Below are 23758 nucleotides of genomic sequence, written 5' to 3' on the forward strand. Positions count from 1 at the left end.
TGTTATATTATAAGTTATCTTTTAGGTTCTTGAGCTTGCCAATCAAGCTTAACTTATAATATAAATCACATACAGAAGAACCTGACCTCCCCTGTCGCCCTCATAGATGACAGAAAATTCTGGGTTTATGTGAGCGGAGGTGGATGTGCTTCTACTGTTGTGATCCTTTCAAGTCCGGAGCAAAAAAGGGATGGATCATGATAATATTGAATATATGTTTGAAATCTTGATTCTTGTGGTGTCCTTATGCGCGCCTCTCCACTAGGAAATACTGATATCAAGTCCATCTAACGAGTGATTATCATACAACATTAATTTACCAAGGATGGTTATAAGCCTATTTTGATTTCTCCACGATTTCAGTTGGTCAAGTTTTTAATTAGACCCTTTGCAGAGCACAGGTTACATGCTACTATAGTGAGGTCCACGTTATAATGGCAGTGGAGAAATATAGGAACACAACGTTACCGATCCTCTGTCTCGCAATGCCTTCTATAGACAGTAGCTGATACATGTTAATTAACTCTTCATTCTCGTTTAAAATAATCAATTATATTTTATTAAGCAAGAATTTATATTTTTCAATAATTTCATAATGTATTTTCATGATTAAGATGAAATATTTTGTTAATTATTAATTATACATTGTTAAAAGACGATCTGGCAACAGAGCAAAGCTAGAAAGAGATTGTTGAATGATAGACAAGGATAGCAATACCATTGCTAATCAAACACTGCCATTATAACGTGGACCTCACTATATAAAAAATAGGTATATATACAAAATATAGACTATATAAAAATATAGAATGGTATATTTATATACCATAATTCAACCTTACGGCAGTCGCGTTGTTACAACAGTTCATCATATTTTAGCAATGAAAGCGTATTTTACTTCAAGGGATTTGTGGTTATCATCTATGCCTTCAACTAATATATTTCTACTAACCACAACACCTCTTACAACATCTCAGGCAAGAGTTGAAAAAATGTCTATTGTAGTGAAGCCTGCAATGCTAAGTACTTTCACTTTAAACATAGCACAGCCTCACGTATCTATTTTTGAAAGAAATTCTGTGAGGTTCATAGTAGATTATAATAGGAGGAATAGTTCGTAATTGAGATTAATAAAAGTCATCAATATATTTTACCAAAATAACTGATCAAATTTAGCATTTTCCCCACAACACTTTTTACAATTAACAGGAATTTAACTCGTCTTTATCCTTCAACATTTAATATTTCAAGATTTTCTGTAGGTCTTTCATTTTTAATGCTCAACTGAATGTTGTAAAAAGTACAACACGCAACCACTCATGTTCTTTATAATGGACGCGACTACCGGAAAGTTGAAATAATTCAAAAATAAACTAAATATGTTCATAATGAATGACAATGTGCATATATTCAATACTACGTATTATTACTTGGCAACAACCAGTATGATGATGAGTAGCCTATCTTAACTGCGTCTCTATTATGGAAGTCTTAATGATTAATCAGCAGTTTCTTATAATTCCAATTGAAGTAAATTTTAAAAAAGTAATTTTTAATAACTAATATGCTCCAATGATAATTGCATGTCTATTTAAGTACTAGTAGGTAATATTATTTGGTGACTAATCATGTATGGTTTTACTTATAATCATTATTATAGAATAACCTTTGAGCCTAAGTATAACAGACTGGATCGCTTGAGTCCTCATATATTGTATAAATGACAAAGCCAAACTGACAATGACAAAGACAGTATAAATTGTGTACTTAATGGCCAATAAAGTATTCTATTCTATTCTAAACAAGAGATTGCCAAATCATAGATGCCTACAGTTCTGTGCAATAAATTGCAAAACAGTGATTTCATAAGATGAATAAATTGTGATTATGATGTCATAAGATATTTAAATTGATTGTATCTTAATACAATCAAGAAATGTCAAGTAAGTTTCTTCATAGCTTCAAGCAATTGCTCTTAAAAGAAAAAAGATGAAAGCTATTATGAACATATTTAGATTTCTTTTGAATTGATGTTGAGTTATAGATGAAGATCAGGGTTGATCCAACTATTTACACATATAGACCTAGGCCTATAGAGGGTTTATAACTAAATATTGGACTATTTTAAACAACATCTCCCGCTGGAAGGTTTCAGTACCTTGACCGCTTCTGGAGTGACAAGCTGCTCTGCAGACGATGGAAGATCCTTGCAGTTGATGTAAAGCTGCGTACAGATATACGCGCCTCCAACCCCCTCCGCCCACGCTCCGCCATCGCTCAGCAATCGCTCCGCCCCCGCTCTGCAGTCGCACCGATCATGAACGTTACGGGAGATGTTAGCTCTTCTCGCGTTCCACTCTTGCTCCCCGGTCGATCATCAATCGCTCTGCTCGAGTGACGTTCGGTTGCGGAGCAGAGCGAAAGTCTGTACGCACCTTAAGACTGTCAGACCTGAATCCTAAAACAATTAACAGAAAAATTAACAATGCGGCAATCTATCTTTCAAATATACAATAAATAATTTGACATTTAATTTTGTCTGAAGATACAAGTGTTTCAAAATTTGGATTGGGAATAAAATAAAACAAAAAATCTGGGTGGCTTGAATTGGAAATGAATTTAGAAATACAGAAGAGAGAAATGAAGAGCTGAAGAGTCTTTGCTTACAATTTTTAATAAATTTTCTCACTATCAAGCCATCATCATTCCTATTAGCCTAATAATTATGGACGCTTATGTGAACTACAGTATATGCTGATGACATTGCCCTTATCAGAAAAACGCCAGATGAGATACAGCAAGCACTTGACATGTGGCGAGCCAAACTGGAAGGAGCTGGCCTCAGAATCAGAAGGGAGAAAACAGTTTACATGCACTGTGGTGTTAGTGACAATGTCAGTCGGGCACCACACCTGCAAGGTACTCCTTTGGAGGCTGTTCAGCAATGCAAGTATTCAGGGTCGATTATCAGCAACGATGGAAGCATTGATGCAGACATTTCGAGCAGGATTAATACGGGTTGGATGAAATGGAGAGAGCTGACAGGAGTGCTTTGCGACAATAGAAAGCCCATACACATTAAGGGCAAAGTGTATAAAGCTGCAGTGCGTCCAGCAATGATATATGGTGCAAGAGTGCTGGCCTCTGAAAAAGCAACAAGCAGAGAAACTTCGTACTGCTGAGATGGGCCGGAGATGTAGGTAGACTGGACCACGTTAAAAACACTCATGTACGTGGCAGTTTTGGAAAAATAATGGAAGGAAGACTGCGACGGTATGGCCATGTAAAGAGACGCCCACCCGAAAACATGACTAGAAAAGTGCTGGAGATAGAGTCACAGCCAAGGCGCAGAGGCAGACCACGCCTAACATGGATGGCACTAGTGCTTAGGGATATGAGACAATTGCAACTAACAGCAGAGACGACCCAAGATCGCAATCACTAGTCACTTACATCCAGGAGAGCCGACCCCAAATAATGGGAAAAAGGCAAGGAAGAAGAAGAAGAACTTATGTGGACATGGTTTACAGAAAAAAACAATTATTACTATTGTTACATCTATCAATTTCGATTATTAACATAAAATTATAGAAGCAATTAAAATAATATACTGAAAAACTATGAACAGATGAATCATACATAAGTACTTCAAATTATAACTATATGATTATTATATTTGGGAATATAGATCTACTATATAATTATAGTGTAACATTATCTCATTGTAAGAATATAATTACAGTATTTTGAAAATCAATGGAAGTAACGTTAATAATTATTCATCAGTGGAGCAGACACATGAACTGTTCACTTGAAATCTGAAAATAAGCCATTTTGGGCGGAAAGATATTTCATATTATGATGTATTTCGTTGTCACATATTCCGGACAAAAAATGAATTCAACGAAGACAATAGATTGACCAGTATAATACCATCGACAATAGGTAGCATAAGAGTAAATATCATTTGGGTTTATCGATTAAAAATCTTTCATTTTCGACTGTTCAGATTCTTTACAAAATAATTAAAATTGACAAACACATTTGGAATATATTTTAATGTCAATTACATCAATGCAAAAATCCTGATCATAAAAATTCAGTTCCGAATGCTCATTCTGTAAAACTCTTGGGAATATGAACTGAAACTGTTGCCTCATTTCGGACATTCAAAATGTAATCTAAATTTGGGAGAGAAATAGTACAAGGAGTATCCTTAGTTTTTCTCTCCCGATCAGTTCTTTTTGTAAAAATAATGAATAAATATAAAAAGTAAACATATTAAATTGCCTATCAACAGTTGAAGGAACTTAATATAACTTATAAATACTGAGCTAAATTAAAATCTTAGTTAGCATTGAGTAATAGGATGAATATGATTGATTTTTATAAAATAGCGAACATGTTCAAGAGACTCAAGTTTTGAAGTACATTAAAAGAAAAAAATAGTAAACTACAGTACTTGTAATGTTTCAAGAACTGACCGTTGTAGAACTGACGGGTGAGACGGTCGGAAGTTCTCGGCTTCTACACTTGAGAGAGATGATTGACACTTTGATTCTCAGCTGCCAAAATGTATGCGTTGCTGGCTCCACATCATCAAGGCTGGAGAATTCCTTCTGCTCCAAAAACCTACAAAATTTATGAACACTTTTATAAAGATTTTTTGGACGAACAATAACGAAAATAGTCTAGTATTGAAGCATGATATTTTCATTAAATACATAATATGCAAATGGAAATATAGAGTAAAAATGATCTAGCAGCGTTGCGGAGCTGGTGAAGGATAGCGCTATATGCTTTGTCGAATGATTGACAAGGTTAGCGAAACCAATGTTAATGAAATCCTACTGTCATGATAACGTGCACCTCACTAAATTCTAAGGACTTCTCATTGACAGTTTGAAAGCATTCACTACAGCTGTTCTTGGAATAAAAGTGTTCCGAAAATATCTTCGCTTCAACTAGGAACTAAGTAAATCACACAATATGAACATTACTGGTTTCACTTAATTGCACTTAGAATTATATAAGACTAACCGGTAACCCGTGCTCAGCAAAGGGTCCAATTAAAACCTTGAAAAACTGTAAACTAGGCCTACTAAAATCTTGAAGAGTTTAAAATAGGCCTATAACCACCCTCGATAATTTGAGAATCTATATGAGTAGTTCAGACGTAATGATGCGTTATTCGTGAATTTCCTATCCCGTACGTGTATAAGCAAATTCTTTCCATTATTATATTATAGATGTAGTGTTAACTACTGAGTCGTCAACTATCATGTTCAAATAGCACAAAGAGTTAATACTAAATAAATCAACTCATGATGAGGCATAGCAGAAAATATGATCAGATTATCAATAATGGAACATTTTCTTTATGGATAATAATAATAATATCGAGTGACCTGGCTGGCTCAGGTCTGGTGTCAGAGTTTTCAGGTCGCAACTGATCAATTTCAGGGCCTCTGACATGACCTAACGACTGCTTTTTAGGCAGCCGGGACCGACGGCTTAACGTATCCATCCGAAACATGGGGAGTGGCCCGAGATAAATATCTTGCCCGGGCCGGGATTTGAACCCGGGGCCTCTGAATCATGAAGCCAGCATCTGATCCACTCGACTACGGCCACTCCACTTCTTTATGGATGATGCCCACATGAGCTTTTTGATTGTGCGTAGGTAATGAGATAAGATTATGAGATCAAACGTCCGTGCCTACCGGTGGGATACGAACCCACGACCAGGTAGCACTAGCAGACTGAAGGGTGCAACGCCTTAGTCGTCTCGGCCAACCTGATCCTGGATAAACATCAATATGATTGGTTCAAAGTTTCAAGTCAAATAAACGACAGTTTATTATTAGCATCAGCCATATGGGAGGTAAGTAGATACAAACTATGATACATACTACCAAATAATGATAAAACAATACTACACAAACTCACTAACAAACGACCATCTTTACATGACAGGAATGGGCTGAAATTTTCTTCCAGATTTAGTGACAGAGCTGTAAAATTTTCATGCGGCTGCATTCATTATCAGTTAGGAGCAATCCAATATGGAGCTAATACTCACATCTTCCGCCAAATAATAATACGCAGTGTCATCAGTTTTTTAAAGAGTAAGTAAAACTAAAATTCACCGCAAGTGTAGTATGTATGACTAATTTCAAATTTTTTTCAAAGAGTTTCTAATGAATTTAGTGTAAAAGGCTATGGTCGGACATCTTTGACAGTGTTTGGGACTCGTGACCTGGATGGACGGCCGCTTCCTTGTTTGTCGTGTAATGTTATTCTTCCTTCAACAGACGATTGGCACAAACGAGAAGCAATTGGCTTTGACATAACGTTGTTACCATACACACTAAACAACTCAAATTCAGTGGCACTTTTATTATTTGCCAATAAAAACGGATAACACTACTTAATTTTCATTTGGCGGTAGAAGTGAGTGGTAGCTCCATATTGGATTGCACCTAACTGACGAATGAATCATGGCAGCCGCATGACATTTTACAGCACTGAACCTGGGAGGAAGTTCCCTGAAAATTTCAGCCTTTTCCTGCCATGTTCAAGATTATAAAAGAATAGTGTGAGTTAATTCTGGAACGATCCTCGTACAAACACATTTGAGAAACTATGTGTTATTTATTATTAAACGAAAATCCAAATTAAATGCTGTAATTCACCCCGAAGACTATAATTAATTCATTAGCATTTCAATTATTGCAATATCTCAGTAATTTCCATCTGCAAACTATGTGTTTTTTGTTGGATGATGCCCGCATAAGTAATCACTTGGGCGTGAGTAATCAGTGAGAGTTTACCGTACCTAAACTCCATTCATTCGACGGGATTCGAACCCACAATATTAGTCTGTGATATATGGATACATTGTATAAGTTTGATAGCTGACCCTCACCTTATCTGACTACGCCACCACAACCACAATGTAATGCTTCAACAGCTCACATGTCAGCAAATATGTCCAAATACACTCTTTCCCATGAATTCCATCAAGTTCATCAAATCGAAATGCATTTGAGATACTCTCGAACCAAGCATGATCTGTAAACATACACCAGTACTGTAAATTATTTTATCAAAGACTATCAATAAAATCAAAGAATTACATCAAGTAGAAATGCTCTCGAACCAACAATGTGCACTATCAATTCAATTCAAATATTTTTATTCAACAAATGTACAGATACATTGAATAACGTCATTCATAATAAAATAACAAAACAGTCAATAAGAAATTCATCACAATCAAATATGTAAAAATTCTTCAAATGAATATAAGGACAATCCTATCAGATATTTTTTCAGCTTGGCTCTAAAAATTGTCAACTCCCCTATGGACTTTAAATTTCGGGGCAGCATGTTAAAATATTTATCTCCCATGAAAGTTGTCTTCATTTTAAAAAATTCTAAATTATGTCTCTACGATTCTACCGGATCTAGTGTTATATCTATGTGAAATACTTCTCTTTTCTAAATCAGTGAATTTTTTAAAGTACATTATGACATCGAAAACATATTGCCCATAGACTGTCAATATGCCTAGCTGAAAAAAACATTTGTTTTACCGAGTCCCTCCTTTTAATGTTCATGATAATTCTCAGTGCTCTTTTCTGCTGAACTAATCATAAATCATATGAATCATTTCATCGAAGTCTTTCAATTGAATCAATAATAATATGGAGTAACCTGGCTGGCTCAGGTCTGGTTTCGGATTGTTGGTTATTTGCTTCAATCTGAACAAAACAGACAAACTCCACCTGGTACCCTACTCCACCCTACCCTGCAAGCAACCCCGCCCGCTGTAAAACCTGCCCTATCACTGACCCCTCTATTATCTTTACTAGTCTAATCACCAACTTCAACCGTTCAAACTCAAAGATCCAGTAATTGCATCTCCAAAAATCGCATTTACCTCATCTCCTGCAACTTCTGTCCTGCCTTTAACATAGGTGAAACCACTACTGCTCTAAACCTCCGAATCAATAATCACTTTCCTACCTATGGCTCTGAGCACAACAAGGACTTTGACCAAAGTCAATATACTATTCTTATCCTAAATTTTTGTGTTTTTTCACCCTAAACATTTTTGAAGACAGAGTTCGAGTAATAGTTTGATGGTCTAGTAATTTCATAGTTGTTACATGCAGTCATCTGTGACTGTGAGAATTCTATTGTCATATCTTTGCAGTATTACATGATACTAGTTGTGAGTTTATCAATTATATATAACTTACCTCTGGAAAATGGAGTCTCATACAGAAGTTGATACTTTCACGGCCATTTGTTCATGGTCCTTGTAAACCCGGGGAGTATGTGAGCAAATCAGATCAGCATTCCTAATCGAGCCAGGCTCGACTAAATATTTAAATTTGTTAAGCCACAGCTTGGAGAGCGCATATAATGTTGAACCTTGCTGGTTTTTGTCACTTGCCTCAAAGCCAATTTGGAAGGCCAAGGGTTGCAGGGATGCTACCGTTTTCTGAAACATTCATTCAACATACATTTCAAACTTGACAAGTGCCAGGACAAAATTTTACTCCAAAAAGGGTTTCTAAAAACTAGAGTTACGCCTATTAATGTTTCAAAGGTAAAAGGGTAGGTGAGGTGGTTAGAATCTTCGTTCTTTTGGCCATCAGCACTACTGATTCTCACAAAGTCTTTGAATTATCCCATTCCTCCGCTCCATCACTAAAACAAATTGTGCAGATTATTAGATGGAACCAAAGGAAACTATGAGCTTTTGTTATAATCTCTCCGTGTTCGTGTTGATTTTTAAAAATAATATTCAAGTTGTGAACAATTAGATAGAGTAAGTTACACAACATTGCAACAATTGAAATATCAAAACAGTTGTTTGTTGAGACCGAATATCCAATCTAAAATAATGAACATCAATAACAAAAATAAATAAATTAAATAGAATTTAATTAACTTACAAGCATTCAGTACAGAAGTACCTAATGATGAATATGAGACATGAGAATTATTCAAGTACGGTATCTACTAGTTCAATTTTCTTTGATCAAGTAAATCCAATGTATTTGGTAATAAAAAAGTATATTTTTCAATGTTTTAAAACTCTGGAAGTTCTTGAAAATATAACAAAACAGATTAAGACAAGATTCATGCAATGTGGTTTTTGGGTTTCTGCCATGCTTGATCCTGAAACCCGAACTGTGATTGGATCTAGTTGATATTATCCTGATTTCATAATGAAACAGTGAACCTATGAATTAAATCACTTCTAGCTTGCAAATCAATTAATCACATAATATTATTATTACTTACTCTTGAGTCTTGATAAAAGGAAAAGCGTTGAAAAAAAAACCAGTGGTTGGCGTCGAAAATGGCGGATAATCATCATCGAAAGCCGGTGTGAAACTGTGAAAGTGGAAGGAATAGGAATTAAAAGGAAAGTATAGAGGAAGTAACAATTAACAAAAGGAATTGCAGATGCAGATTTGCAAAGTTGATGCATGATCATGGAAGTAAACGCATGATGGAAGTTGCATGCTGGATCCGACAATGTTCAAGGCGGTAGCGATTCAAAATTCAAAATCACCTAAGAGTCGACGGAATTTCGGCACCCATGAGAAGTGACACACTATCGACCTATGGTGCCCGAAAAATTTCTCCGTCGGTTACTTTGACTGCTTTACTAGTTGATTGAAACAGATGATAGAATGAGATTGAATGAAATTTATATGAACAGATTTTAACAGGCTGAGATTTATTCCATATCGGATTTTAAATCAGCTGTTTGGACCAAAGTTTCAGTTTTTTTTGTTTATTATCTGAAATTATCAAAACACATAGAATAATACCAAAATTATATTTAACTGACCATTGACCAACATTATACTGAAACCCCAATCTTTCAAACAACAAGCTATTCCGATATATCTGATCCAATATTGATTTTTCATTATTGATAATGGTAGTCAATTGGACCTCAAACATAATTATCTCATTCTTCAAAAAAAATATTTTTATGGTTGAATAGGAAATCTTCATGGGAAACATTGTGTTACAATTTTTTTGTCAGCACAATCGCTGCAGAAATACATGTAGGTAGGCCTAAATGACAGTTGAGCCTATCTAATTTATTTTTAGATTTTTTGGGATAAGACCTTCTCTGGAACTCATAAGAAAAATTTTCTTTCAAATACCGCAAGCCGCACTGCTGCAGATTCTCTACCTTGCCACTTCCTTCTATAGAATTTAGCTGATACTGATATATCTGATGCAATATTAACTTACTTAATACTTAATTCTGATACTTACTTAATTTTTCAATAATTGAATGATTCAAGGGCAGAACTTGTACCTCATGGTGTGCCTCAGGGATGAGTGGTTGGGCCTTTGCTGCTCCAGATTATGACCCACGATTTGAGACTGGAGGACTCGAGCCTTTTTTGCTGAAGCTATCACAATCATCAGAGGCCAGCAACTGGTTCTCTGCAAATAAGCTCCTTCCCAATGAAGGAAAGACCCAGAAAGTGATGGATTCAGTAAAGATTCAAACCTGATACCTGGATTCATCATATTCTTGGAGTGTGCAAGAAGCTGTCAAGAGTCATATCTTTCAGGAAGTTTAAAGCACTGCTAAGAATTGAGCGATTGTTGATGTTGTACCATGCAGTTTTTGGTAGTCACATACACTATGGTATCTTGAACTGGGGTCATTCGCCGCCTGCCAGGGACATTCTATTGCTTAAAAAGAAGGCTCTTTGAATCATCACATATACGGTAGCAAGTACGATGCACATTGCTAGCCTATCTAACTCAGATTGGACATCCTGGCTTCACTGCTATAATATGTGAGGAGCAGCATTACAACTCTACAGCAGAGAGAGCAAGTGCACTCCGACAACACTCCAAGGACAAATTTGAATGTGTCACACTGTCGTTTCTCAAAGGTGCGGGACTGTTTCCTGGTACTGAGGATGTTCAACTTCAACCAGAGTGAGTGAGAGCATCTTCAGTGAATGTGTCTTCAGGTCTTCCTTACTTTCTTACTTGTTACTTGTTGTAGTCTTCTCCATGGTCGTTGACCTGGGAATTGTCAAATTTCTTCCCAAACAATGGGGATTCATGGTCTGTGGTACTGGTATGCGTGGTCGTCTATGAACTCTGCCAATGCATAGTAGGGCCTCATGATCAAATAGTTCTTCAGACCTCTAGTAAAGGCACCGTAATCCTGAATTGCCTTGAGCTCCTTGGGCAGAAGGTTGAAGAGTCGGGCCCCAGATTAGGCCGGCGACCTGCTGAATTTTGTGAGCTGGTGCTGCTGGAGTTCAATGTCAGCTCCATTTCTTGTGTTGTGGGCTATCTATCTCCCCTCAATTCTGGGCTACTCCTCACAGCCAGGGTTGTTACTTCGAAGATGTAGAGTGTGACAACTGTGTTATGCTGGATGAAGAGCGCCTTGTAGTGATCCATCATATCTCTTCTTAGAATAGTTCTCAGGGCCCTTTTCTGTAGTCACAGAACTCTACCTATCAATACTCGTCAGACCCACATGCCACAATGCCGTACTTTAAATGAGATGCAAATAAAGAATGGTAAGCCATGAATGCAGTTTTCTCCTTAGTGATATTTCGAATCCTTCGGATTACAAAGATGGCAGATGACAGTTTTTTGCACAGCAATTCAATGTGGTGTTGCCAGTTGAGGTGACTATCGATCAGTATACCCAGGAATTTAGTATTTGTCTGTGCTGGTATGCCTATGTTTGTTTGGTCCTCCATGTTTCTGTTTTTTGGGGTGAAGTGAATGTGAACTGTTTTATCCTTATTTATGGTTAGATTTAGTTTTTTGCATATTTCGTTTGCTTCATTGAGTTTTGTATCCACCACTTCTTTGGTGTTTTCATGCTTTTCAGATGGTATTAAGATAGTGGTGTCATCAGCAAAGAGAATACAGTTCTTCCTATGGTTGATTTCTGTGGGGAAGTCATTTATGTAGATCAGAAATAATAGTGGCCCCAGTGTTGACCCTTGAGGAACACCTTTATAAACTGTCCTTAGAGAGGATCTGTAGCTCATTATGCTGTTTTGCTTCTGATGGTTGATTTCAACATATTGCTTTCGATTCAGGAGATAGTCTTCCAGACATTGTGGAGCTCTCCCTTTGATGTTCAATATCTTGAGCTTCCGTTTCAGCAGGCCAAGGTCAATGGTGTCAAATGCCTTCTGGAGGTCGATAAAAAGACCTGAAATAGTTTTACCTTCCTCTCAGTGTTTGCTGATATTGTTACATAGTTCGGAGATTGCTGTAACTGTTCCAAGGCCTCTCCTGAATCCATTTTGGTGTGATGAAAGTAGGCTGTTGTTCTCAAGGTATGCAATAAGTTGGTCATATACAGCTCTTTCAATCAACTTTGATGTGATAGGCAAGTTAGCTATGGGCCGATAGTTCTTTGCATTCAACCTGTCACCTCCTTTGAATTTGGGGAAAATTTTCGAGATTTTCATGCTCTGTGGAAAGACAGCCTGAGAAATTGATGCATTTACTATGTCAAGGAGTGGCAGCTTTAGTTTCTGCTCACAATGTCGAATTATCTTGCCAGTGATATCGTCGTGTCCTGATGAGTTATTAGGTTTGAGATTTCTAAGGAGTTGCTCTAATTTGGCCATTGAGATGGTTTCGAATTTCTTGAGCTCCTGTTTATTATTTGCCAGGTGGATATGTTCAGAGGTATTTCCAGATGTAGTCTTAGAGGGTGGTTGCGTGAAGGCAGAATTGAGGAGGTTGCTAACATGATATGGATCAACTATCATTTTGTTAGTTCTCTTGAGTCTAAAGTTGTCCATTTTTCCCAACCTGCTTCTGTTTCTTTCCTTGTTTATTATCCTCCAGAGTACTCTGGTTCTGTTATCAGCTAGTTGGATGTTTTTGTTAATGAAAGATTTTTTCCTTCTTTGGATGTCCTGTTCATAGGTTTTCTCAAGTTTTATAAAGTTCTGCTGATAATCTGATGATCCTGATGATGATCTCTCTGATGATCCTGTAGTAATGAACTTATTATTTGCCTGATGTACTTGATCCTTTAGAGCAATGGTATTGTTGTCCCAGAGCACATTCTTAGTTGATGTAATTTTCTTTGGTTCTCTGGGCATTGCTTCATCAATGTTGAGGCGCATGATCTTTATAAAGTTTGAATATTTATCCTCTACTGAGTCCTGGTTAATAGCCTGTTCCCAGTCAGTCTGACTTAGTCTGTATTTTAGTTTGTGTAGGTTATTTTTTGAGTAGCTTCTAGAAAACTTGAACATCACTCTCCTGGGTTCTGTTTTATACTGGATCTGGCAGAGGATTGAATTGTGGTCAGATATCTGGTTTTGGCTAACAGTGACTTTAATTTATTCAGGTGGCAGGCTGTGGTAACATCCGTCAAGGCTTGTGGCTGAAGTAGGTGTTATTCGAGTTGCGGGTAGCCTGTGAATGAAACATCCATATTGATTCAGTGTGTTTTGCAGTTCTTTATAGCTTTTTCCATCTTTTTTCAGGGTATCTATGTTGGTATCTCCCAGTATTACTATTTCAAAATTTTTTGAGGAGTATTTGTGCCGCAGGTTTCCCATTTTCTCCAGATAGTCCTTAAGCGTTCCAGGATTGGGTGATCTGTAGGTGCCTACCACTATAAGGTTGGTTTTCTTCAGTTGAATTTTCAATAGTCTCAAATGTCTGTTCAGAAGGCTGGAGTGATTCTTCAGGTATGATTTCATCTATTTTTAGGTTTGTATTGTCCCGTTTGTACATGACTGTACCTTCCCACATAAGATGTGAGCAACAGAAGTTTGTTGACAAAGTGTAGCCTGGAATGTGCAAGCTAAGGAGCTCCTCCTTTCGCACGCCATGCTCAGAGAGGATGACCAGGTCGGGAGAATACAGGTGAAGTTCAATATGCAGTCTGTCAAGCTTCTGTTGTAGTTCTCTCTGGATATTTAGGTGGTAGATCTTGAGTTTCAGGTCCTTTGTTTTGCTATTCCGTCTTTCCCTTCTGGATCTCATGTGGTCTGTGTTAGCTGTAATTTCATTTGGTTATACTGTATTGCTGTGTGTTTCGGTGAAGCTATTTGAATATCGTCTGGGATATTCTCGGATGTCTTTCTGTTGTTGCTACTCTGTAGAATGGACTCCTGTGGCAATGCTTGTGGCTTGTTCCTCCTTCCTCAAAGGCCTTTTAGTCTCTTCAGGGTTAATGTGGACTCTTGTGACAGTATTCGCGCTCTCAATTCCAGGATCATCAGCATCTCTGTCTTCATTCTTCCCCAGTTGCAGGGCGTTGCATATGGCAGCTACCAGGATGTTTTTACCGTCATTGTTAAGGTGTGTGCCATCCCAATCTAGGTGCTGCTTGTGAAGTTTCTGGGTGTTGTCCAAGAGTCGCACAATCTGGTTCACTAGTGTAGGACTAGTCTCAGATACTTTCATGTTATGATAAGCTCAGTTAATTTTACAATGTTCAAATTTAGGCTACTTGAAAAAGTAAGATGAAAATGATATAATTAATTTAATCAATAATCTCCTTCAATTATAATAATAATCTGAAATTGCATTAAATTCCTTGATGCAATCACCTCCATATCTCTATAGGGGTCCACATATTATAATGGAAGTGGTGAAAGATAGGAGAACAGTGTTGCCGATTTCTGCCTTGCAACTCATTTCCATAGAATTTGCTGATACCAGTAAATCTTATGTAATATAAACTGTTAATTGTCAATTCATGTTCAAAATAATCAATTACATTTCATTCAGCAAGAAAATATATTATTCAATGATTTAAAAATATTTTTTATTATTAAAATGAATATTTTCTCTTATTAAGAAACAATTGGAACTAAAGCAACAAGTGGAGCTAAAAAAGAATGAAGCAATATGCTTTGTGGAATGACTGATAAGAGTAGCAACATCAATGTTATACTCAAAAGCTTCCAATGTAACGTGAACTATAAGATGATTTCGAACTGTTTTAAGACCGTCAAATACAACTACGTAGAATTGAAAGAATTATTTTTGAATTGTCCCCAATTAGAACTCGAAAAAGGTTGCGGGTCGTCGTGTAATATCGACACTTTCAGATGAAATCGTATATTGGATTTTAAATAATTTGAAATATTCATCGAGAGCTGATTATGGGTTTGAAATGTTGAAATAAAAATTATTATCAAATAACCTTTACCACAGGTACCAGTGAACGAACGAATTGGCATTGGTCATATGTGTTCCTTATTTTGTTCCAAAAATGCACAGACACAACAACACTGTTCCTATTTCGATAAAAGTGAGGTTATAATAATATGAACATCAATTAATTACTTACTCTTCTCATATTTACAGACCAATATGAAATCTTTCAAGCTTATTATGAATGTTCAAATTACATTGTTCCCAATCTATGTGTGAGTATCAGTGTAATTTAATTGTAGTGAATCTTCGGACTCCACATGAAAGCCTAGATCTGAAGCAGACTACAAAATAAGCCAAGCGAGGATTATGGTAGGTAGCGGTTGGATTATTCCTAATTGATTTGAATCAGCATGCCAAATTCAATCAATTGAAATAACTCAGACCTCAGAATGTTTACTGTCTAATTTCATTCATAAAATTTCATGAGATAGCAAAAAAATGAGAAATTTGCCTCATGTAGGCTAGTTGTTTCCATTGACTGACGCACCAAAACGGTCATTACATTTTTTATTTTTTCTAGTGTTTTTTGTCACAAATTTTGTGGTTTATGCAACTATAATAACTTTTTGGAAAAAATTATAGTTTATACTGTCACCCAAATTAATTCTAATTCACCTGAAGCAATAATGAGGTCACATAAAAATTGTGCAGCCTGCATGTGGGGAAAATAGCTTCCACTATCTAACGCGGTCTTGGAAATGTCTGGAACTCATCTTCCCTAAGTGGAGAGTGCTTCAGCAGGTATTTTGATAATAATCTATGTCAAGAATCATTAATTTATTGGTCACAATGTTACAAATTACAAAAATGCAAGGTATGATCACATTGGATGCACGTATGTGTAAGTGACAGCTAGAGGATGTAAAGAGCTTTATTTAGAGTGAAAAAGTCCATAAATTGTTGTAAGTGTGGAGGTAAAAAATGTATTTCAACATTTGAAACGATGCGGAAGGAGTGCTACTATTTATTTATTACTAGTTGCTCCTTCAATTCTCAAGATATGTAGGACTTAGTAAGGGATGTCATTAGTTTTATTCTAAAATAAATTAATTACTTGGTAAACGATGCATAATATTAAAAAACTAACCTGGATGTACTTGGATTAAAATAATCAGAACTCAGCACTGAATTCATATCACTCTGCAAGCTCTTGAATATAGAATATGCTAGATGAATACAGTTGTAAGTTAACTGTTACTGCTATTTAATCCACAAGGTTGAACAAACCGCCAAACAATAACGGTTTAACATAAAGAAGTTAATACATTTTTAAAACTGAAGCTGATCACACAAATGTTGGCTGATAGAAGAGGTAGAAGTGGGGCCAGCCTTCCAGTCTCCCCTCCAGCTTATCAATGGATTGATAACTGGAAAAAGGTTATCAATTTTCAAACTCTTTCATCTCCTTTCTCCGGAGGCATACTGAGAACTGACCCATGATGGGACAGGTTTTGAAAATTTATTACCTATTTAATAATTCTAAAATATTTTTTCTTGTCAAATAAAATGTAATTGATCAACTTATTTTTTAAAAAAATGAACAGTTAATATTACATCAAATATACCGGTATTATCAGCTATCTTCTATAGAAGGCAGAGAATCGACAACACTGTTCTTTCTCCACTGTCATTATAACATGAACCTCAACAAAGGAACTGGTGGATCATCCCCTTTTCTGAAGTTTAAGGTAGAAATTGAGATAATGATTTCTCTATGCCAGCTCAATAGTTGAATCATTTGCATAGTAAGTCTGTATGTTACAACTGACTGCCAGTACATGATACATTACTTGTTTTAATAATTTCTCCCTCATCAAATTTGAATTTTGGAAATACCTTAAAAATCATATAAGTTATATTATGTGGTGGTACAGTTTAATAATAACTTCTTCTTCTCTTCTCTGTCTCTCCCCACTATGCCTTTACAGCGTTGGGGTAGCCTCGACCCAGTTCCTCCATACCCGTCTGTCCATCGCCATTCTTCTCATCTCCGGAACAGTCTTCCCTCTTCTCCTTCCAATCTCCTCAATTCTGTCCTCATATGAGTACCTCGGTCGTCAACACTTTTCCTTCCCTGCACTCTCACATTCACAAACTGTTTCGCTTTTCTACTGTCATCCATCCGCTGTATATGTCCATACCATTTAAGCTGCCTCATTTCTATCCTCACACTCACATCTCTCATGCCAACTTCCTCTCTTATTCTGGTGTTTCGTATTCTATCCCTCTTTGTCCTCCCCAATGTTTTTCTATGACATTTCATTTCCACTGTTCTTATTTTATTTTCATGGCATGATCTCATGGGCCAGCTTGCACTCCCGTACAGTAAGATTGGCTCAATTATTGATCTGTATACCTGGTTCTTTATCCTCTTACTGATCTCTTTCTTACCAAATATACAGTCTTTGACGGAATAGTAAGCCAGTGAACCTTTCCTTACCCTGTTCAGCACCTCAACATCTATTTTTCCATCCTCAGAGAACCACGCAGCCAAATACTCATATTTCGACACCTGGTCAAGCATCTCTCCGTCAACCCTAATTTCCACATTCTCTCCTCCTACCTTTGAGACCACCATCACTTTGCTCTTCCTTACATTGAGAACCATTCCTTTTCCTTTCAGTTCTTCTGACCATTCCGTCACAGCTTGCTGGAGTTTTTCTGAATACTCAGATATCAAAACAAACAGAGGTCAGCATATAGGAGGGCTCTTGTACCAATTGACCTCATATTCCAATATCCTACTACCATGTTCTGTGTCCTCCTCTTGCATATCTTGTGTATATCATCCATCACTAAGATGAATAGAAGAGGACTGAGGCTGTCTCCCTGTTTCACACCCTTCTCCATTTGAAATGCTCTTGATAAATCTCCTCCAATTCGTACTATCGCTGACATTCCTTCATTTACACTTCTGATGGCTTTCACAAGTTTGGGAGGTACTCTTCTATTACTCAAGACCTTCCAAATCCACTCCCTTGGAATTGTGTCGAATGCAGCCCTCAGATCCAGAAAAGCCAAGTAAACATTCTTCCCTCTCTCAATGAATTTCGAGCATATATTTCGGAGAGATGAAATATGCTCCTGGGTCTGCCTACCTGGTCTGAACGCCGCTTGTTCCTCTTCCATATCCGCTTCATACCCAGCTGGGACAAACATACAGCTCTATAGTTTTCACAGTCTGAAGTGCAGCCTTTTTTGTGGAGAGGAATGATAATGTTTTCCTTCCATTGTGAGGGAACTCTTTCTGTATGCCATATTAAATTCAACAAAATCAGCAGTTTCCCTGTCAGTATATCCCCTCCCTATTCCATCAATTCTGGAGTAATCCCATCGCCCCCTGCTGCCTTACCGACTTTCATTTTCTTCAAAGATTCTTCAACCTCATCTCTGGTAATATCTGATGTAATCCCCTCAAATTCGTCTAGCATAGGCATATCTTCATTCTGATCATTTTCTTCATCCATATGCTCATTATTCTCCCGGAATTTAACTTCATAGAATCTTCTCCATCTCTCCAATACTTCATCCATCTGTGACACCAATCTTCCATCTTCATTCACTATTGTTCTTACATTCTTTCCAAACTTTCTTCTCAGGTGTTTTACTGTTTTCCAGAAGGCTCGGCCATTATCCTGTCCATGTTGGTCCTGTAGATCTCTACCAAAATCTTGCAATGCCTGTATCTTTGCCAATTTTACACTTCTTTTAGCATCATTCCGTTTCTCCACATACGTTCTGAAATCTTCCTGCCTCTTAGAGATCATATATTTCTTATATGCTTTTTTCTTCTCTTTAACCTTTCTCTTCACTTCTTCTGACCACCACCTTGTCCTCTTTTTAAACTTTCCAACTTTCCTCTCACCACATACCTCCTTGGCAGCTCCAGTCACGGCTTCTTTCAAGTCACTCCAGAATTTATCCACATCGGTGTATCTTTCTTCCTGGGTTTGCCAGTTCTCTATACGGGCTGAGAGCTCTGTCTGGTACATTTCTCTATTCTCCCTGGATCTTAATTCTTCGTGATTGATTCTCATGTATGCCTTCTTCCTGCCGTCCTTTCTCTCTACAAAGCCTGTGTATGCCACTAGAAGCCTATGATCAGTATCCAGCTCAGCTCCTCTGATCACCTTGACCTTGACCTTCATCCCTCACAGCATACCTAAGATCTCCTTGATACAATATATAATCAATCATACTTTCTGCTTCTCGACCTTCTCCTACAAATGTGATTTTATGAATTTTTTTGTGTATGAACCAAGTATTTCCAATGAGAAGATTATGTTGTGATGAATACTCAACCAGACGCTGTCATTTTTTACTGTCTCACAGTCATATTTCCCCATACTCCCATGTCCATCTTGCTCATCCTTTCCAATTCTTCCATTGAAATCTCCCATCACTATGAGTTTCCTTGATTCTTCAGCTTCACATGTTTCTCTTTCCAGCTGCAACCAAAATCCATCTTTATCTGCCACACTTGCATCCTCAGTAGGTCCATAAACTTGAATGATGCTAATTTTTCCTTCCAGGTCTAGATCCACTCTAATTATTCTAGGACTTATTGCTTTCCAGCTTCTGACTCTTGTGTTGGTATCTCCATCCACTACAATCGCCACTCCACCACATGCCCTTCTTCCTTCTGCCATTCCTGAGTATCTCATGACAAAATCATTATCCAAATCACTCTCTCCCACTCCCCTTCTTCTCGTCTCACAAATCCCCAAGACCTTCATCTCATATCTCTTCATTTCTTCCACCATCTCCACCTCCTTTCCTGTAAGCGTTCTTACGTTCCATTTCCCGAATCTGATAAAGTGGCTTGTCCGTTTATTAATCCGTAAATTCCTGTCCCGTCCGAGGCTAGTTGTAGTACTTTGAATCCGATGTAAACCGGCGTGTGGGGGATTAGCCCAACGACGCCTTCTCGGAGCACTTCTTCGTCTGACTCCTACCCTTCGACCTGTCCGGCTTGGTTGGCCCTACTAATAGTGTAACCGCCGGTATAGCTCTCGGGTCACGGGAGTACACAAGCCCCTCCACCACGACCAGGTGTTGTGCTCCCCAGGAGGGGTTAATAATGAGAAATAATATTGTTATTCGATTAAAATGCGCATTATCATAATATAAAATTCATTCATATAGTTATCAAAATACTAAACCTATTTCGGACTATGTGTAACCTTATCTAAATTTGGGAGAGGAATAGCACAAGGTTACCTTATTTATTTTTCTCTCCCTATCATTTTGATTATGTACTTATTGTATAAATCAATATAGAATAAAGAATAAAAATTTTGAGTATACCTTTACCTTTATACCTTCATCCATTACCCACAATTGTAGGATCGATGGCGTCATGTCATGAATAAAAAATATAACAAAAAACACTAAATATATATCAATTCATTGCAATCAAATTAATTTGAAAATAGGTACCGCAGTAGCACAGTTATAGTTTCAAGCAAGCACTAAAGCAGAGACATATAGTAGGATGACTTAGTATAGAACCATTCGAAGAATATTTGATTCAAAATTTCTGGATTGCCGTGTTACCTGAATTTTGAGATGCATACATTCTCAAGACAATTTTGTAGTTGATGGATGGTGAGGGTATATCGGCTCATGATAATGGTTAGTTTCAGACCATTTCGTCAACAAAAGTCTAGAAACGTCTTTTAGTGATGAATGTACATTATTTCATTTGAAGTGAGAAGTAAGAATTAAAGTATATCCATAGAATATATTTGGGATTTTTCCAAAGTAGGCAGTCACCCCAGATCACTGGTACTTTTCCCTTATTTGATCCGTGAAAATTGTGTTTTACAGGTTGTAAAATGAGGAGAAATGATATAAATATGTTGTAAACACTTTGGATCATCACAATATTCATCATGGATACAGAAAATACTGTTGAAGAACCCGATCAAGAGTCAACGGACATTGCAAAGAAGGTAATTGTTCAAGTTTTATAAGGTGTTGAGAAATCGCCTTTTAGTTTACTTTTTTAATAGCAATTAATGGGCCATATGAATAAAGTTGAGCATTTTCTTATACTTCTAAAATATGTAGCATTTGCTTCATTTTCTATGAATAAACGTGAGCAAAACCTTTTGCTCATGCTCATCAAAAAAATTGTTTGAGCATTTGCTCAAAAGTAAAAGCTTTTACTCAAAATTGTATGAATAAACTAGAGCATTTGCTCAACTTTTGAAGCAAATGCTTCAAAAAAGGTGAGTCTAGTCTAGAGCAGCTTATCACCTTTTGCTCATAGTAAAATGGATCAACTAATTCGTATGAGGAAGAGGAAACTATACCAGATACGATCACAACTAATAGTTGAGAACTATAAAACTCTTTTTACATTCAACCATGATATATATCACCATTATTCCTACAAAAGAATAAATACAAAAGATATAAAGATATACCTGAATATCTTATCAGAATACCTGATATAAAGATAGCCATCACAAAATAGGAAAAGGGAATTAAGAATATGAGAGTGTAGACGATTATAAGAAGCTATTGATATTATAAGAATATGCTGAAGATTATTATAAAGATGACATTTTTTCACGCTCAAAAAAATCTAAAGTCAACTAACCTTAAACTCTATTCATGAATAGAAAACAGAGCAGACGACGCAAACACAAGCGGTGCCCCCTACTTGCATATTTAGCGCTTCCGTGAGCTATAAAAACAAAGTAAGGCTACAAAAGCGAATCAGCTGATGAAAAATCTTTAAAATACGTGAGCATTTGCTCCAGAGTTCAGGAGCATAAGGTAAGAGTATAAGGTAAAACTTATTCATATAAAAATGAGCAAATGCTTTTGCTTCTACCTTTTGCTCATGAACAAAACCTTATGCTCCATGCTCTTGCTCATGAGCATTTGCTCTGGTTTTATTCATATGGGCCATTATCTATGCTTTTGCTTCTACCTTTTGCTCATGAACAAAACCTTATGCTCCATGCTCTTGCTCATGAGCATTTGCTCTGGTTTTATTCGCATGGGCCATTATCTCTGTTGGTTTTTTGATCCATTCCGAGCGATGTATTAACACACTTTTTTCTATGTATTTAAACACGACATGCAGTCAAATATTTAAGTAAATAATCAAAAACTTTTACTTACTGACTGTTGTACTGTTTGACCGTCTAGTGATCATTTTCAACAGTCTGAAAATGATCGCTAGACGGTCGAAAGTACTACAGTCAGTAAGTAAAAGTTTTTGATTATTTACTTGAATATTTGACTGCATGTCGTGTTTAAATACATAGTAAAAAGTGAATTATTACCTTGTACTGTGTTTTAATAATAAGTTATTTGTTTACTGAACTTTTTATCACCATGTTGTTACTATAATTTGAATCCTCTAACATTTGATGATCATGATTTTAACAAAACTGTATAACTTTTCTCAAATACTTCTCTAAATATTGTTATCTTTTATCTCAATATTCTTCTTTATTTTTTGCTGTAACACATTTAAAGACTGTATTTTTCAACATTTTTGTATTCAATTGTGTGATGTATTTGTGAAAGAAACAGAGTGGGGTTACCTGTTGTTTCCATAAATAAATAAATAATATGTGCAAGTCTGAAAAGTACAATAATATATACAACTCCACCAACTTTCTTACTAAGGTATCCTTAGTTTTTTCTCCCGATCTGTGTTTTTTTTTGTAAATAATATAAATTTTAAATGTTTAATTTAAACACACTGGCACTGACTGCCACGTTTCCACGTGATGGACTCTAGCAGTGACATCCACTTATGGTGGACAGTACTGGACTCCAATAATGTCCTTGCTGGGAGTTATAATGGTGTTGAACCATATAGTGAGGTCCACGTTGTAATGACAGTGAAGAAAGATAGGAGAACAGCGTTGCCTATTCTCTGCCTTCTATAGATGATAGCTTGTACAAGTATATCTGATGCAATATTAACGGTTCATTTTTGTTGAAAATGATCAATTATATTTCATTCGTCAAGATAATATATTTTTCAATTATTAAATAAATACATTTCTGTAATTGAGATTGATCATTTTGTTAATAAGTTATATTTCTACATTGTTGTAAAACGATCTGGCAACGTTGCGGAGCTAGAAAAGGATAGCACTAACTGCTTTGTCAAACTATATACGACAAGGATAGCTACACCAATTTTAATCATTATAACGTGGACCTCACTATAGTTTTATTCTTGTTAGTAGTTTAATTGTCGGTTCTGATAATCACATGAGAATGTTTAATACTTTCCAGTCTATTATTTAGAATTCGTTAGTTTTTTTAAATAATTTTCTTATTCGTATTCTGTTTTCTAGGATGAACTATTGGCATATATTGAAGGCGTCAATGAACGGAACAGAGTAAAAGAGGAACTGAGACAACGTAATCGTAACTCAGTTCGCCCCAATGATTCTACAGGAAAACTTGATTCGAGTGTGAAGAAGAATGCAGCTTTTGTCCGCAAATTGGTTAGTATAGTCTATGATTTTCGTGTCAAATAATGCCCAGT

The 23758-nt window shown here is 36.6% G+C and overlaps 2 protein-coding genes and 1 long non-coding RNA gene across 3 annotated transcripts in view; 1 reads left to right on the forward strand and 2 right to left on the reverse strand.

The window, feature by feature from the left end:
• Nucleotides 1–710: 710 nt before the first annotated feature.
• On the reverse strand, nt 711–9568 carry LOC111064138. Its single transcript, XR_005573276.1, has 5 exons — nt 9322–9568; nt 8268–8721; nt 6929–7074; nt 4485–4632; nt 711–2458 (listed from the first exon to the last, which is right to left on the reverse strand). It is a non-coding gene; the product is annotated as an uncharacterized LOC111064138 (long non-coding RNA).
• A 5727-nt stretch (nt 9569–15295) lies between these two features.
• The window catches only part of LOC111044937 (regulator of nonsense transcripts 2), an 80340-nt gene continuing 71877 nt past the window's right edge, over nt 15296–23758 (forward strand). Inside the window, exons 1-3 of the mRNA XM_039442917.1 lie at nt 15296–15540; nt 21061–21185; nt 23565–23717. Of these exons, the coding sequence (XP_039298851.1) occupies nt 21126–21185; nt 23565–23717 (213 nt within the window). The 5' untranslated portion in view covers nt 15296–15540; nt 21061–21125. The remainder of the gene's footprint in view (nt 15541–21060; nt 21186–23564; nt 23718–23758) is intronic.
• On the reverse strand, nt 17216–18360 carry LOC120354733. The gene is made up of 2 exons (XM_039442179.1): nt 18330–18360; nt 17216–17892 (listed from the first exon to the last, which is right to left on the reverse strand). The coding sequence occupies exons 1-2, from the start codon at nt 18358–18360 to the stop codon at nt 17216–17218; spliced, it is 708 nt and encodes a 235-aa protein (XP_039298113.1).

The sequence above is a fragment of the Nilaparvata lugens genome, chromosome X (assembly GCF_014356525.2).
Source record: "Nilaparvata lugens isolate BPH chromosome X, ASM1435652v1, whole genome shotgun sequence".
Lineage (NCBI taxonomy): Eukaryota > Metazoa > Arthropoda > Insecta > Hemiptera > Delphacidae > Nilaparvata > Nilaparvata lugens.

Excerpts from the sequence above, each read along its gene's own strand:
- LOC120354733 (XM_039442179.1), bottom strand. The coding sequence starts at position 18,360 with ATGGAAGAGGAACAAGCGGCGTTCAGACCAG. Across the intron at positions 17,893-18,329 it reads ACAAGCGGCGTTCAGACCAG|AAAAACTCCAGCAAGCTGTG; the intron begins GTAGGCAGACCC and ends CTGAGTATTCAG.